The 15,226-nt window shown below is 40.6% G+C and overlaps 1 protein-coding gene across 1 annotated transcript in view; it reads left to right on the top strand.

Annotated features, from left to right (window-relative positions):
• Window positions 1–346: 346 nt before the first annotated feature.
• The window catches only part of GPC5 (glypican 5), a 709,869-nt gene continuing 694,989 nt past the window's right edge, over window positions 347–15,226 (top strand). Inside the window, exon 1 of the mRNA XM_056328672.1 lies at window positions 347–586. Within this exon, the coding sequence (XP_056184647.1) occupies window positions 409–586 (178 nt within the window). The 5' untranslated portion in view covers window positions 347–408. The remainder of the gene's footprint in view (window positions 587–15,226) is intronic.

Below are 15,226 nucleotides of genomic sequence, written 5' to 3' on the forward strand. Positions count from 1 at the left end.
TTACTGCCCGTTTGTAAGCCTCTTGGGATTAGTTCCTAAAAGTGCCGCAAATTATCTTAGGGTCTCTCTTTTTTCCGTGCTTTTTCGGGGTTGCTGCTCACACACCAGTACCAGTGCATTTCTCCCCTTCCCTGCAGCTTTCCCCCCCGCCCCGGGTGTACGTGGGGTCCCCTCCCCTCCCCAAACGGGCCGTGCCCACCCCCACGCCCCGAGGGGGCGGCGTGGAGGCACCGGCACACCGGCGGTGGCAGCGCCCTCCCCCTGTCGCCCCGGCGTCGCGGGCCCCCTCCTCGTGCGAGGGGGGGCGGCGGGCGGGGGCCGGGCCGGGGGAGGGTCCCGGCGGGGGGCGGCGGGCTCGGGGGCGCCTGGGCCGCGCTCCCTGCGGCAGCTGCCGGCGACCGGCGGGCCATGGAGGGGAAGCGCCTCAGCCTCGGCGTCCTCGGCGTCCTCGGCGTCCTCGGCCTCCTGCTCCTGGCCGCCGCGGCCGGGGGTGCGGAGCCGCCGCCCAGCTGCGAGGGCGTCCGGAAAGTTTTCCAGCTGCGGCAGCTCGGCCCCCTCAGAGGCATCCCGGAGTCCCCGCGGGCAGGTAAGGGAAGGCTGGCGGGGTCGGGGGCTGCGGCCGGCGGCTGCCGCGCTCGCCCGGGGCTGCCCCGCCTGTCACCCCGCCCGGGCCGGGCAGCGCCGTCGCTGCTGCGGGGGTTGACGGGGTCGTTCTCGTGGCGGCGGGGGATGCCCGGCGCCTTACTCCAAAGAGAAGACACTCTTCTTGGGGTGCGGGAGCTGCAGAAGCTGGAGCACCCCAACACCTGCCTACAGTTCCCTTGTGCCCGCTCCCTGCCGTGCGGCGTGGAGGGGGTGAGCTTCAGCCGGGGGCACCGTTCTGCCCGCCGTCCGTCCGTGGGCGGGCGCAGTTACCTCGGTGCCGCTGCGGGCGCTGGGGGAAGGGGCGAGCCGCCCAGCTGCGGCTTGGGCTTCTGGAGTTACTCTTGTGCGAGATGCGGATGGTTTACACCGCTGCAAGTGGTGGATCGGCACGTTTTCTCTAACGGATCTGAACGTCCCCCTAACTGAATAAAATTCTCGGGGAAGAATATTGCCATAACGGCAATCTCTGTCAACAATGAAACTTCTAAGCAGATACAAAAACGTATTGCAAAGCCATGTGTGTAGTAAGATGTACCTTCTTAGAGTTGGGGTTTCGTTCCAGCCTTGTGAGAACCTCGTTATTTCCGTGGTGCTAATCACAACACTAAAATTAATCGATTTTTATGGTCAGCAGTATGGCAGTCCTGGGTTGGACTTGATGATCTCAAAGAGCTTTTCCAACCTAAATGATTCTGTGATTCTGTATAGGGTTGGAAAAGACTTTTCTTTTTTTTTTTTTTTTTACACATGCGTAAAGTGTGTTCGTGTTTAGATGGTAAGTTAACTAGTAAATGTCAGTGCTTTCCTGACATTGAAAACGACATCTCAAGGCAACTAAAGCTGAATTAACACTCCCCCTCACTTTAAATATCAATAGCCTCTTCCTGTTTTTAAGATAATCTGTGCAGTTTTTATTAACTCTGCAAGTTGAGATAAGGCATGCTATGTTTATTCCTAAAGGAATCAATTCAAAATACCTTTTTAATGACTAGTTTTAAATATAATAGATAATCCTAATCTTAACACACTTAATATTGCAGTGTGCAGTTTACAAAAAGTACTATATTAAAGTTGCCAGTACATTTGACAACATACGTTGTCTTCTAACATTGTCCTGAGCTAAAGATTTTTATTATTGTCTTCACTAAAGAGAAAATAAACACTTTAACGGGAAAGCCTGATTGGGTAGGTACTGTGCAATCTGAGTCAAAGCCCAGTTAGTGATGTAATAGTGATGTAGGTTTTTGTGCTGATGATTTGGGCGAATAACATCAGCAGGAATTATATGGTATCAGTTTGTCTGTGTTCTTCTCATTCTGTAGTCTAGTGTAACTATTATACTTTCTCTGCAAATGACATTTGATACCATACATTCACTTGTATACTGGGGATAAGGAGAAAACATGTTGCCTCAATGGGGAAGAACTATGGTATGTTATGCATATTTCTTCTGCCCTGCTCTCTGATCTTCTCCCTTCCCCTATATCTCTTACAGCACCACTCTCATTTTTTTTTCTTTTGACTTTTCTGTATTTCCTGTTCCTGAAACAAAAGCCAGTTTTGAATTGTAAGAGTAATAAAAGAATTCCTCTCTCTGCTGCTGCCCCTGCAAGCAGTGGTCACCAGGAGGTGCGGTACAGCTGCGTGGTCAGCAGCAGCCTTTCACTCTCTGGAGGAATGGTATTGCTGTGGGCAGCCCGGAAAACGCCAGCCCTCAAGGAGCCGAGTACAAGCATCACAGTTCTTGCTTTCAGTAGCTTTAATCTCAGAGGTACACGAAACAAAAAATTGTGAACAGTAAAATCTATCCAGAATTGGAGATGACAAGAAAATTAGGATTAAATGAGTATTTTAGAAGGTTTAGGTGTGATTAAAAGTATTTGTAGGCTGCAAACAATGTGAAGAGGAAAGAAATGTCACTGTTACTACTGATCTTCTATATTAAGCCTTCTTTTGAGGCAAGAAGTGAAAAGTATTTTAAAACCTTTTCTGATGGCACTTAGCAATGTGTTTGTGCGTAATATACACTCTCACTCTTTCTGTAGGTGTCTGCTTGTGAAAATAGGTGTCAGAGCTGCCTTTATAAAGTTTAATTCGGTTGCTTAAATGTAGGCATCTGGCATCATCTGAGTTTCCCTGGAGTCTCTGGAATATTCCTATGGGGCTGGCAGATGTGATACCTCTGGGAGACTTGCATCTTTCTGGAGTGGCAGTGGGTGGGATACCTTTAGCATCTCAGATGTTCCCTGTGAGCAACTGCACCGCATGGTCAGTACAGCCAGCGGCATCTAGGAACTACTCAGCTATGAAATGTTTCATGTCAGCTTCAGAGTGAGCTGCGTAGGTCCTTTGCCTCTATGGTATTTGCTTATATTTCTTTTAGTGGTACATAGTTTGTATAAGGACATCTTCATTTAAATGTCTTAAGCTGAACCACACCTTTTATGTGGAGAAGGATCACTAACTGAAAAAGGGTGGGAATGTTAGCTGGTGGTGGCTTATATACAGTGGGAAGCTACCCCTACAGTCAATAAAGTTAAAGGGAAGAAGTTGGCTTATTGGCCTTGTTTATATTGTGTATATTAAAACAAAAACTATAGCATTCACAATTGTATTTTTTCCTCTTCATAGTGGTAATAAAAACTGAGCAGCCTTATATCAGTAAATCATGCAAATTGGAATTATTTTTCATTTGGGGACTGCTACATGTCCGTATTTTGAACATACATTAGCTCAAAAAATTACGCATTATTTTATATAATTAGGTTTGCAGCTATTATATGTAGTTCATGTCTTTAAATGAGCAAAAATATCTTTATCATCATGTGCAACAATGCCAGATACATGTGCAAAGGTGATCTTGAGGGATATGGGAACCACAAATTTGAGTTTGTGTAATCATTCATATAAAACAGGATGTCACAGTGTTGAAATTGGCAACTAATAATCAAGGTAAATGAATATCCCTAACACAACCAAGATTTTTATTTTTACTCCCCAGCAATGAAGATTTGACTAACTGTGCTCAATCTTTTGTAGCAGTGATTTGTGAACTATCATACAGAGTTACGCTCAGTCCCATCACATGCTATATTGAAACATTTACCACCTTCATACCAATTTTAAATGTTAGTTGCATAACTACTTTGTTTTTTCCTGTTGGGTTCTGTGCTACAAGTGCAGTGTTGTGTCTGTGAAGAAAATCCTCAAGAATTAAAAATCATAGAAGACCCTTTTCATTGTATGGAGAATCAAACAATAGGCAATGCATGAATCAAATATAAAAAGGCCTCGAAAGTTTGGTTTGGGTTTTTTATTTTGTTTTTGTGGATCTGTATGAGTTGGATTATTAAAAAAAAATCAGTGTCTGCAAAATACTTTTTTTGCATATTTTTATTTCCTGTCCTCGATTACTAGTGTTGTAACCTAAACAATTTTCTTGAAGAATTCCACTCTTTTACCCCATATGTGTTAGTAAAGCTAGAGTTTTTAACTGGTTTCAGCAGCTCATTTTTCAGACAGATTACATGGGACCTCTCAACTCTCCTTGTTCTCTTGGTTGCAAATAAGATTTCTTCTCTGGTTTCCTTCTCTTGGAATATGTAGAAGAGCAGAATAGGATGGGCAGTAAACCAATCACCCTTGCCCTCTCGACAAAGGGCTTCCAGTAGGTACATCAGTGAAAAAACTGTCAGGCTTCTGTTGGCACCAAAAAGCTGAATTCCATGGCTTCTTGAAAAACGTTACATTTGCTGGAACTGTAGAATAAACCAGTTCCCAACAAAGTGGAAAAAAGTGATGGAGATATTTTTCCAGGTTCTCAGCAGGTTTTTTTGCTCCTTTTTTTTTTTTTTTTTTTTTTTTTTTTTCCAGGAATAGATCTAGGCTTCTTTTCAGCAATGTTTGGGAGGTCACGTATGTGGTTGTGAGAACAAGATGCACAAAAAAGAGTGAAGACTGTGATTGGTATAAATTTTATTGCAAAGGCTTCTTGATAGAGAACAATTATGCATATTGTCGTGGTTTAATCCCAGCTACCAATCAAGTACCACCCCCTTGCTCATTTCCCCTTCCACTGTGGGCCTAAAATAATCAGTGTGTTATCAACATTGTTCTGATAGGTCCAGAACAGCACTGCACCAGCTACTAGGAAGAAAATTAACTCTATCCCAGCCAAAACCAGGACACATGTGATATATGTGAAATTGAATAAATGAGACAAACTGCTTGAAGGATGAGGTAATCTCAGAAAAAGCTGGCGTGTAGTACTCTTCAGTTCACCCTTAACTTTAATTCAACTTAAAATATTCTTGCTAATTCAGCTAAAAGTAACAATAGAAATCAGTTTAAAATCCAGACCAGATTACTTTGATGCAAATCCAAGATAACTTTGAATTTTAATTTGTGTTTCTAGTATGATTTTCTTTCAGGTAAGTGGGATTTTGGTTCTATCTGAAATCAAATAAATTTCTTTTTGGTGTGTGTAGGCAGGGACACTTCTAATTACTCTATTTGTCTAACTTGTTGCCTAAACTCCCCTCTTGCCAAACTCTGAAGTAGTTAAACAAGAATGCTCACAAAGTTTCGGTGGATGACCCACCCTCTCAGGTCGTTAATGCTCAAGTACCCACAGCCTTGGGAAACAAAGAACAGATGAGGGTAAGAGCACCAGTATATAAATCATGCAGGAAGAAGTCTCCAGGTGAAAAAGTTCTGGCTGCAAGAGGAGACAAGCTGGTAAGGAGTTGTAATCGTTGATTGCACTAGAAGGGAGAAACTTGTAGCCAATCCTGTGCGTGAATGAAAATACACCTGCTATCAACATGCAAGTACTCCACTGTATGTAATGTGCACCCTCGAGTAACTCGGTGTGCCCATTAGGAAGAAAGATCCCATATGCACCCAGCTGCAATAAACTAGTGTTGGGTTTCTGAACTGTCCTTTGCTGTGGAGTTTCCCTGGCTAGGATTTTTGGTAACAAACTGACATTAAGGTCCTTGGAAAAGAATTTAAGCAGAGGCAAAAAGTGAGTTGCTCTGTTGTATCAGTTATTGATGTTCATTATATCATGTCTGTTTTTATAAAGGACTGTTGCCTACAACATAATTTTTTGTCTGCATGAACATATACTTCTGGTCTTGGAGGATGTTAGGAAGGAGCCAAACCTGTACTACAGTGTTGCTTACAGTGTCCTCTGAAAGCAGTATACAGAAAGCACCATCTCTAGAAGTGCAGCTGAGAGAAATACTGGTGCCTTCTGAACAGCGCCACAGAAAGAGGTGAGGTGGTAGTTCAGCACTGTGGACAGTCAGGGCCAGGTGCTCGAGACTCATCCCTGCCTCTTTTAGGCAGCAATGCTGAAGTACTTTACGGGTAGTCGGGTAGTCGCAATGATGGTGATCAATGCCAAGTCTGGAGTGTCCTTTGTAACAAAAGGGAATTAACAGATATTAAAGGCGAATTAACAGATACTAAAGGGTGAGCATGGGAAAGTCTCATGTCTGATACAGGTTGCAAATCCATTTTACAATAAACTGCTGCTACAAACAACTGATTCCAGACTCTATGGCTGCTTGACTTTTAAAAGACCGTTTATCCTGACAACCCTAGGCCTGTTTCGGTTTTTTTCAGACTCTGGATTTGATCTCTTGGAAGTATTTGTCTAAGCAGATAGGCAGAAATTTACCACACATCTGGTATTTTTGCTTCCTGGAAATTAACATCCTCATCCCGTCAGCACTTGTTTATCTCAAGGTACTGAAAACACGGATTTGTATGGCTGAGACCATGAATGAAATTTTGAAATCAGTTCCAGATCATCTGGAAATAATTAAACCTATGCCTTAGAATAATCACATTTTATTCTTGCTGAACTGTCTTTTCTGCACCCATCTAGATTGTTTTCAGTAGTAATCCCTTTCCTATACTAGAACTGTTTATGTTCATTTTTATTTTAATCTATTACAGGCTAAGTTATTTCACTTCTTGCTGTCTTGTGATCTTGTCTAAAAATAGATTGCAGTGTAGGGCCTCCAGAATTTGGTACTGAAAAGAGCCAATATTCCTTACTGGAGCAGAAGATGTTTTTTCACTGTATTTCAAAATAATTGGTTATCAACGGAAGATTTTTAGATATGAAAGCACAGAAAATGTGTGTGGGTTTTTAACATTGGTTGTATTGAAATGGAACGACCTGTTTCACTTGCTGGTTTAAATACCCTCTTCTGAAACATTATCTGTAAGCTGTAGGCTGTCCTGTAGCTCTGTAAAGAAACAACTACAAAGCCACTCTGGATGTTGAGTAGCTACTCCATTTTTAGTCACTTGGGTTCTTTTGAATGTTGTATTTGGTTACTTTTTCCTGGCCATTGAAAGCAGCTGTGTTTAATGAGCTGGAGTAGAAGTAGGTCAATAAAACGTAGTTTATATGTAAATGATTAGCATTCTTAAAAGTTCCCTTAGGGTTGGGAATTACATCCATGTTAAAAAGATGCTGCTTAAAAAAAGACATATTTACCATAAAATCAAGGGAATAAAAGGATATTGAAGAGTCATCTGAAACCATGAATAAATATTCATTATTATTTTAGAGTTTTGCTAAAAGTCTAAACATCTTGAAGCTATACTAAAGCCCATAGTAAGCCTAGTTAAAATTTCATATTAGCTGCTGCTTTACAAAAGGCAAAGTAACAAAAGTGTGAAAGCTGAGTAGTGCCTAACATTTTTTTAAAACATTAAACACTGTGGTACTAGAGCTAATCTTTAGGTTATTTAATTTTAATACTAAACAAGTATTATGCATGTCTGTGCCTATATACACATGGAACTCCACATAGGCAGATGCTCTGTATATTATTTGTTAATAACTAAAATGTAGTAGTTGAAAGGCTGTACATACTGGAAAAATGACACAAAGGTTTTGTGCAAGATCAGCTTTTATGAACCTCATAGGAGCAAGGGTATCATTGCTTCTAGGAAATGAAGCTACTGTTTACTTGCGAAAGACACACATGTCAAGTCAGTAGGAGAATGAGGAATAGTGCATGTTCTATTTTTTGCTTGGTTTGACAGCTCACCTACACACTTCTGATCATGAAATTATGGTTTATTATAAAACAATGACATTGACTAAAATCATGCTATGTGCAACACTCTTATTTGTGTTTCAGGCAACTTGATAATAATACTTTGCCACTTCTTCTCTGTTATGTTTTCAGTTTCAAGCAGAGGGAGGACATTAATATGTTGTTACTCTCTGCAAAGATTTGGAGGGTAAAGTAGATCATCTTGACATAGATGGCAGTGATGTGTTTTTTTACTTTTTTTAAATACTTGGCAAAACAAAACAAAAAACCCCTCCCCAAACCCACCACAGCTATATTCTTTATTGGGAATAGCTGTAAGTCTCCTGCTGGTATTTGGGCCCATATACAAGCTGTGTTGAAGTTTGGAGCTTGAGCAGTTGTACTGGGGAAGCTTCCGTAATGCACAACATTTTGTCTTTCTAGTAAGTCACTTACCAGAAAACAGTAAGACTATGCTGATGTCAGAGAACAGTAAGAAGTTTTGTACAGTCCCACAAGCCCCTTGTGCTATACATATAAGTTTCCCTGAGTCCCAAGTATCCAACAATGCTTATTAGTCTTGTTTCAGCTTCCTCATGAGTTACGATGTTCAGACTGATCCTCTCTTAAAGGCTCTGAGTTCCTTTATAGCCCATCAGTCAGTGGCTGACAAGTTCTGGTCTTTGTTACCATCCCTGTTACCACCTGCATTTTAGTGTTTGTGTGTCTGTGTTTCTTGAATTTGTCATTTTACTTGTTGCTTGCCATTTCTTTTATACTGAATAGTCCATAACCAGGCAACTTAACAGGCCATATACCATTACATTCAGATACCATTACATGTGGGCTGTGTGCATTTGTGTACCTGCACTGGAAGTGGGTCCCCTTTCAACCTGCTTTAGCCTTCCTGAGGGTGCTCTTGCACCCGTCTTTGGGCTACATGTACTTACCATTGCTGACCTCCCTTCCCATGGTTGTTTGCAAACTCTTATCAACATCCCCCTGACGTGCCTGTATCAGAGCCCTCCTTGCCAAGTAGGCCAGCCTCTTGGCGAAGGTGTGCCTACTCTGCTTTGTTAAACAGATCCCATCTTTCACTAACTTGACGTTCCTTCCTTAAAGAGGCACCCAGGTTCATAAAAGCCAAAGTGCTGTGTGTGATACTTCTAGGGAAAAAACTGCTCAGTACAAGTAGCCTATGACAAATCAGGATGAGAGTGGTTTGCTGTTTTTTAAAAAGACACCTGGCAATCAGTTAATGTTCAGGATCAGTGTCAGTAATACAAGAGATAAACACAGTACTAGGCACAAAATGTTAATAGACACCTGTAAATTTCTAAGCACTTTTTTTTAATTCCAAAACTTTCTAACCTCCTCTCCCCACCATGGTTACCTGCAACCCCCACACTGGCTGTGCAGGCTCCCCTGGGTGTGCACCCCTTCTCGGGGAGACATGGCTGCCCCAGATTTTTTTGCACCCCTGCTGCTCCCAGCACCCCACTGACGCACCCCCCAGCACCCCGAGGTGGGGTCTCTGTGTGCTCCACCAGCCCACTGCTGGGTGCAGGCTGGTCCTGGTGCCCCATGGGGAGGCTGTGCTGCCCAGACTGGGCAGGGGTTGGGGTGCTCCACAGACACTGCTGGCAGGGACAGACTCCCTGTGATGTCTGCTGCTTCCTCTCCAAATGTTTGTGCTTCTTGCCAAGGTCACTCCTTGGTTTCAAAAACCTTGTAATTCCCCAGTTCATGTTTGGTACAGCAAATTTTTTTGTTCAGCATCATGAGTTTTGGGCAAATGGTTCTGTGGTTTTGGTGCACCTTCCTGGTATTAGCAGCTGCTGTTGTCACAGATCACAGAACGGCTGAGGTGGGATGGCACCTCGGGAGATCATCTAGGAGAGTCTCCTGCTCAAAGCATGGTCATTTCCAGCAGGTTGCTCAAGACCATGGCCAGTCAGGTTTTGAGCACCTCTGAGGATGGAGACTCCGTGACCTTTCAGGGCAACCTGTTACAGTGTTGGACCATCCTCATGCTGATGTTTTTTTCTGGAGTGGCTGCTTTGCCAAGGGTGATAAAACATGTATTGCATATTTAAATTAATAAATAGGTTACAGGAAAAGCAATACATTAAATTAGTTTTCAATAATCGTAAGCTGCATTAACTTAAATTACAACACATCACATATTGCCTAAATTGTGCTTTGCTTGTTCTCTTTTAGGTAAAATTTGAGACAGATTGTAGTTTCAAGAAATCTGTACCTTTTAATTAAAAGAAAAAAACCCTAAAAATTTATTAACTAATCTGATTCAGCCCTGTAAAACGTGAATGCTTTTATGTTGTTAGTAAAACAAAACGGTGTGTGTTACAACTGCGGGTAGCATCAGGAAAACATGGCGGTTTTTTTCATCTTTTTATTCTGCCTATGAATAGAATTGAGTTAAATGTAATGACCTTACTGTGATAAATGTATTCTCAAATGAAAGTCAAAAAGAAGAAAAATTAGTTTTGATCAGGAAATCTAGAGCCTAAAGCCGCTCAGGAGGGTATATGGTTTAACATTGTACATTTTCAGGGGAGAGGTTTGGGGCAAAAGCACAGTATCTCTGTGTATATTTAATGTCACTGACTTTAATCAATGCTAGAAGCTAAACTACTATAGCATTTTCCCCTTTTTAACATCAGTGAATTAATCTTCACTACAGTAACAACTATATATAATAGTCCTGAAATTACACAAGGAGAGAAGGGAAGTAGAGAGGCTGTGTGCAGATATCATGGCAGTTCTGTTCATCTGCTGGCTGATGTCTGCCCCAGCTCCGTCACAGCCTGTGTGCGTGACAAATCTTCCTGCCCCTGTGCTGGAGGGGGATGTTAAGCACCTGGAGCTCAGCATGGAGCTGAAGTATCGCCAGCATGCATGTGAGGACTCCGTATCTGCAAGTGCTGTTGGATCCCACAGCTGAGATGTGCCCAGGTCCAGACAGAGCCGAGACCAATAATTACCTAAGAGAATTTGTGCTTGCCGAAGAAATCGTGAATGAAATTATCCTGAGATCCCACTGCTGTGGTGCTCGCAAGGTTAAAATTCAGGAACCCCTTTTTTCTACTGATGTGCTCCGATTACTATGCATTGCCCTTCTGCACACATCTCAAAGCAGAAAAAACAGGAGCAGGAACATCACAGGTTTTGAATTATCAGCTTCAAATGAGTGCTTTGCATACTTTGAAGGGTTGCTACATTAGCTGGGTTTTTGTTGTGTTGTCTTTCTTGCCTTGTGGCTGCTGCCATCCTTTTTCCTAAGGGGCAGCAAGCCAGAAGTTTTACTCTGGTTCTTCAGTAATAGTAGAAGCAATTTAGCTGACTGCTGATTTTATATAGCTGATTACCCCAGCACCCATATAGACACACACACAGAGAAAACCCACAGAGGAAAAAAAAAAAAAAAGAGAATGGTTACAGATGTCATTAAAAAAAAAAAAAGAGAGAAGAAAAGGCATTGTCCATGTTCCATTTGCTCCAGACTTACTCCAGCCACCTACAAACCTCACTTCTTCATTTAACAAACCAATGGCTTGTTGTAGTCAGAATAGTTGTTTGTAGTACTTTGAATACCATGGAAACACTTGCCTGATGCTTTAGAACACATATACTTGATATTTCATAGTAGTATTTAAGATCATAGACCTAGTTCAAAACTAGTCACTAAAGACCGTAATCAGTCTCTTTGTATGTGTCCCTAGAGAACAACTAGAAATTTTTTGATGATGTTAATACAAAAATGTCCAATTTTAATTTTTTTATTATTCTTCTGGTTCTTACTGCTTTTCACTTTACCTGGTCCTATACTAAAGTAGCTCACCTAGCCCTGAAAAACAGACTTGAGTGTATTCTTTATGTTCCACCTGCAAATTAACAGTCCTGCCTTCACAGTTTTTCACTTTTAAGATCTCGTGTGCTTTATTAATTCGTGAATTCTCTTTGTGGCCTTGAAAATGTATTCCATACTGATATGCTAGCTTTTTCTGTCTAAGTTAATCTCTGAAAAGTATGTATATTGGACATTCCATCACTGCAGAGAAGCAAGTTGTGAAAAGTGTAGCGTGAGCCTTCAGTGTGACCCTGCATAGTTCTGCTTTCTTTGTAATCAAGTTTTCAGCTTGTGAAGAACACAAGAAAATCCTAATTTAGACAATGCTTAGTAAAATTAGATTAATTTATCCTTCTCTTTGTTGTTTAATTCTGGTTCAGACTACTGTGTTTCTTATTCTAACAGATTTGTTAGGCTTTCAAAATTGTGCTTAAAATTTTCTGAGGTTAGGAAGAAATTAAGGATAGCTTTGCATATTAAACTTAAAAAGTGAAATCAAGAAATACAAAAATTACTGAGAATTGTGCTAGAAGAAAAATATTTGTTTTTTTTTTTTATAAATATATAATTATATTAAATTGTTATGAAAATAAGAGGTACATGAGATGAGTGGATTGGGGTTCTCAGGCTGCTTTGTGGAATTGGAATTGACAGGAGCATGTTGAGAAGGATCACTGCCAGCATCTGGTAGAATAAAACGGGTTTGGAAGCCAAAGCTATCATGAGGAATCTCTCAGCACTAATGGTAAATTGAAGGAGCACATTGCAGGAAGAGCGGAGAGATCTTTTTTTTGAATAATGTAGGAGCAGTGGGTTATCTTCTGGATATCTAGAAATGAAATAATTTGTTTAGTGGTTTTGTTGCCATAAAACTGATGTAGCTTTGAGGGAAAGCCAAGCTCAGGGTTGTTCTGAGTTAGCTTCTGTGTCAGTCTCTTAAGTAGGTGCTGAGCATGTTTATTGACAAAGATGGGCTTTGGGCAAGGTCAGACATGAATTTATCATACAGTAAAATTGCTAATAGCTCTAGAGGCTTCAGCAACATAGTAGTTCATAATTTAATCCAGATGTTACTCTGGTTAGATGAATTGACTAAATGATTAATTTGTGCCTAAATGTTCAGCTTCTATTTCTTGAGGCTATCTTATAGGACAAAGATATTCTCAATTTTAATAGGATATTTCCATTGTAGATTCCTAATTCAGCTATACTTAATGGATATATTGGTTACTAAATGTAAGTTTGAGCAGCAGTATTAATAATGATGTACCAGACACTTCAAAATTCATGCATGTGGGTTAAAACCTCTTTCTGTCTTAGATCTGTAGTATCACAAGTGACCTCTGTCCCCCTTGCACTCTTTCCTCATAAGTCGTGCTGGCTAGAACCTTCTTTATGAAGATAAAAGACTTTCCTGAAACAGCAGAATTGGAGTTTTAAGAAAATACAGGTACTGCAAATAATTGTAAAACTGCTTGGTTTGTCACTTTGAGACAAACACTAATGGATCAGGTTATATGACTAGTTCTTTCTTTCTGAGCTCTCTGCTGATTTGTTTGAAGGTTAGTAAAGAGAACTCATGCACAAATAATAAAAAAAAGAAATAGAGAATCTCTTTTTAAATAAGCAAACATAAATAAAACCTTTCCTTTTCAGAAAAGAACCTAAAGAACCTATATAGGGGAATAAAGTATACAATAAGTCTGAAATTGGTATGGCATCAAAATGTGTCTAAACAACTTAATAACATAGTTCCTCTCTTTTAAACCGTCTGTTACATGACAAACATGCCTTTTCACAACAGTAGTGAGTCGGGTTTTGTTACAAGCAGAAGATAGCATTCAGTAACCAAGTAGGAAAGAGCTGTTTTAATGCAATACTGTGATACTGCTATGGGTATGAATACTTTTCCTCTTGATGTTTGTTGGGTGTATTGCTACTGGCATAGTACAGACTACCTTGGCTTGTCTTGTACTGTGGTATTTTTTGTGTGATAAACTCTTTGAGAATAAAAAAAAAAAATGGAGAGAGAGAACTGCCTGTCATACCTGTGGATAGACTTTTCTGGTATGATGAGTAAATATTGCTGCAGGCTGATTTATCATTCCTTTATTTATTTGTAGGTGGGTGGTATATTAGTTCAGTTTGCTGCTTGCTGTTTTAACAGTATGTTATTTAAAAATTCTCATTTACTGTAGCTAATATTTAAATTAATTAGTACAGTGCATCAGCATATGGACCTAATCACAAGGAAGAGGTTTTAAAAGGATTAATGGAAACTTGCAGTGTTGTATTTCCTTAAACAATGTTAATTTAGACATGTTTTGCATTAAGAGTTATTGCACCTGAAGTTATATGTGTTTTATCTACTTTCAGCATAACTCATCTCAGGAACAGGTAGTATTAATATAGCTTTAATCCTTAAGTTTCTTGAGTCATGCACCACTGATTTGTTCTCTTAACCCATACATTCTCTTGAGTAACCTGCTTTGTCTTTCTAGAACCAGTTTGCTGAAGCCATCGCCACTGCCCTGATAAAAAGATTTAACTTCTAAACAAGTGTTGTAAGAGCTACAGCTATAGGTTGCAGAAAAACAAACTTTCACGTAGTTCAAGTCCCAGCTTTGCCTGTTTTAAATTGTAGATATGGCCAGTCTTAAACACAAGCGTCTGAAGTGGTTTCTTGTGTTCCCATGACTTGGTCCATTCCTGCTGCTGGTCCTTCCCCACTTTTTAATGCGTTTTAGCTGCACTGCAGCAATTGCCCTCTGCAGAAGAGCCTGTAATGCAGTTAATCTGGAAAAGTGGGATGAGAGGAGGGGAGTCAGCAGTATTTTAGAGGTAGTGTCATGGTGTCTGAGAATGGGAATGTGAGAATGCTGTAGGAAGGTAGGGATGGTCAAGCAGTGCAGGGGCCTGAGTTTGGAGAGCTGGTATGGACTGGGAGGTTGGAGTCATTGGGGTCAAAGGCTTGAAGTCTGGCTTGGGGAAGTGTGGGGCATGCAATGGAGATTGAGGAAAGGGAGGCTGTGTATAGGTAATTACAAGGACTCTGAGGTTGTAGGGCACTGGTGAACTGTATTTTTAATACTCAAAAGTAATTTTAAGATGCTCATTAATGTTACGTGGAGGTAGGCACCTTTGTTAAAGGATGACTCTGATGCTAAGCACTTTCTTTGGCATGCATAGTAGTAGCTAATAAATCGGTAATTTAATAGACCACTTTAATTTTGCAGCTTTGTTTTCATTCTTTTGGAATGTCAGGGTGGAATATTAAAGTTTTCACATGGCAAGAGATTTGTAAAGGCAGCTGGCCAGGATAAATTAATTCATTTGTAAATTGTAAAAATGTACATACTGAAGAACATGGAAATTGTATTTTTAAATAAATAAATGATGAAGATAAATAATGTTCAAAACCATCAAGCTCTATGAAGAAAAAGGTATCTTGTAGCAATACTGAAACACTTAAATAAAATTTCTTAATAGTCTCAGAAGTTCAGAGATTTGTACCTGCATTAGAATAGTGTTTTAACTTTCTCTTGTGACTGTGAAGGTGTTCAGCTTCCTGGGCTATGGCTTGTAGGTGTACTTACCACTGTGTGTTATGAACTACTACTGGAAACCACTTCAAAGAGATATACAG

The sequence above is a fragment of the Falco biarmicus genome, chromosome 2, assembly GCF_023638135.1.
Source record: "Falco biarmicus isolate bFalBia1 chromosome 2, bFalBia1.pri, whole genome shotgun sequence".
Taxonomy (NCBI): Eukaryota; Metazoa; Chordata; class Aves; order Falconiformes; family Falconidae; genus Falco; species Falco biarmicus.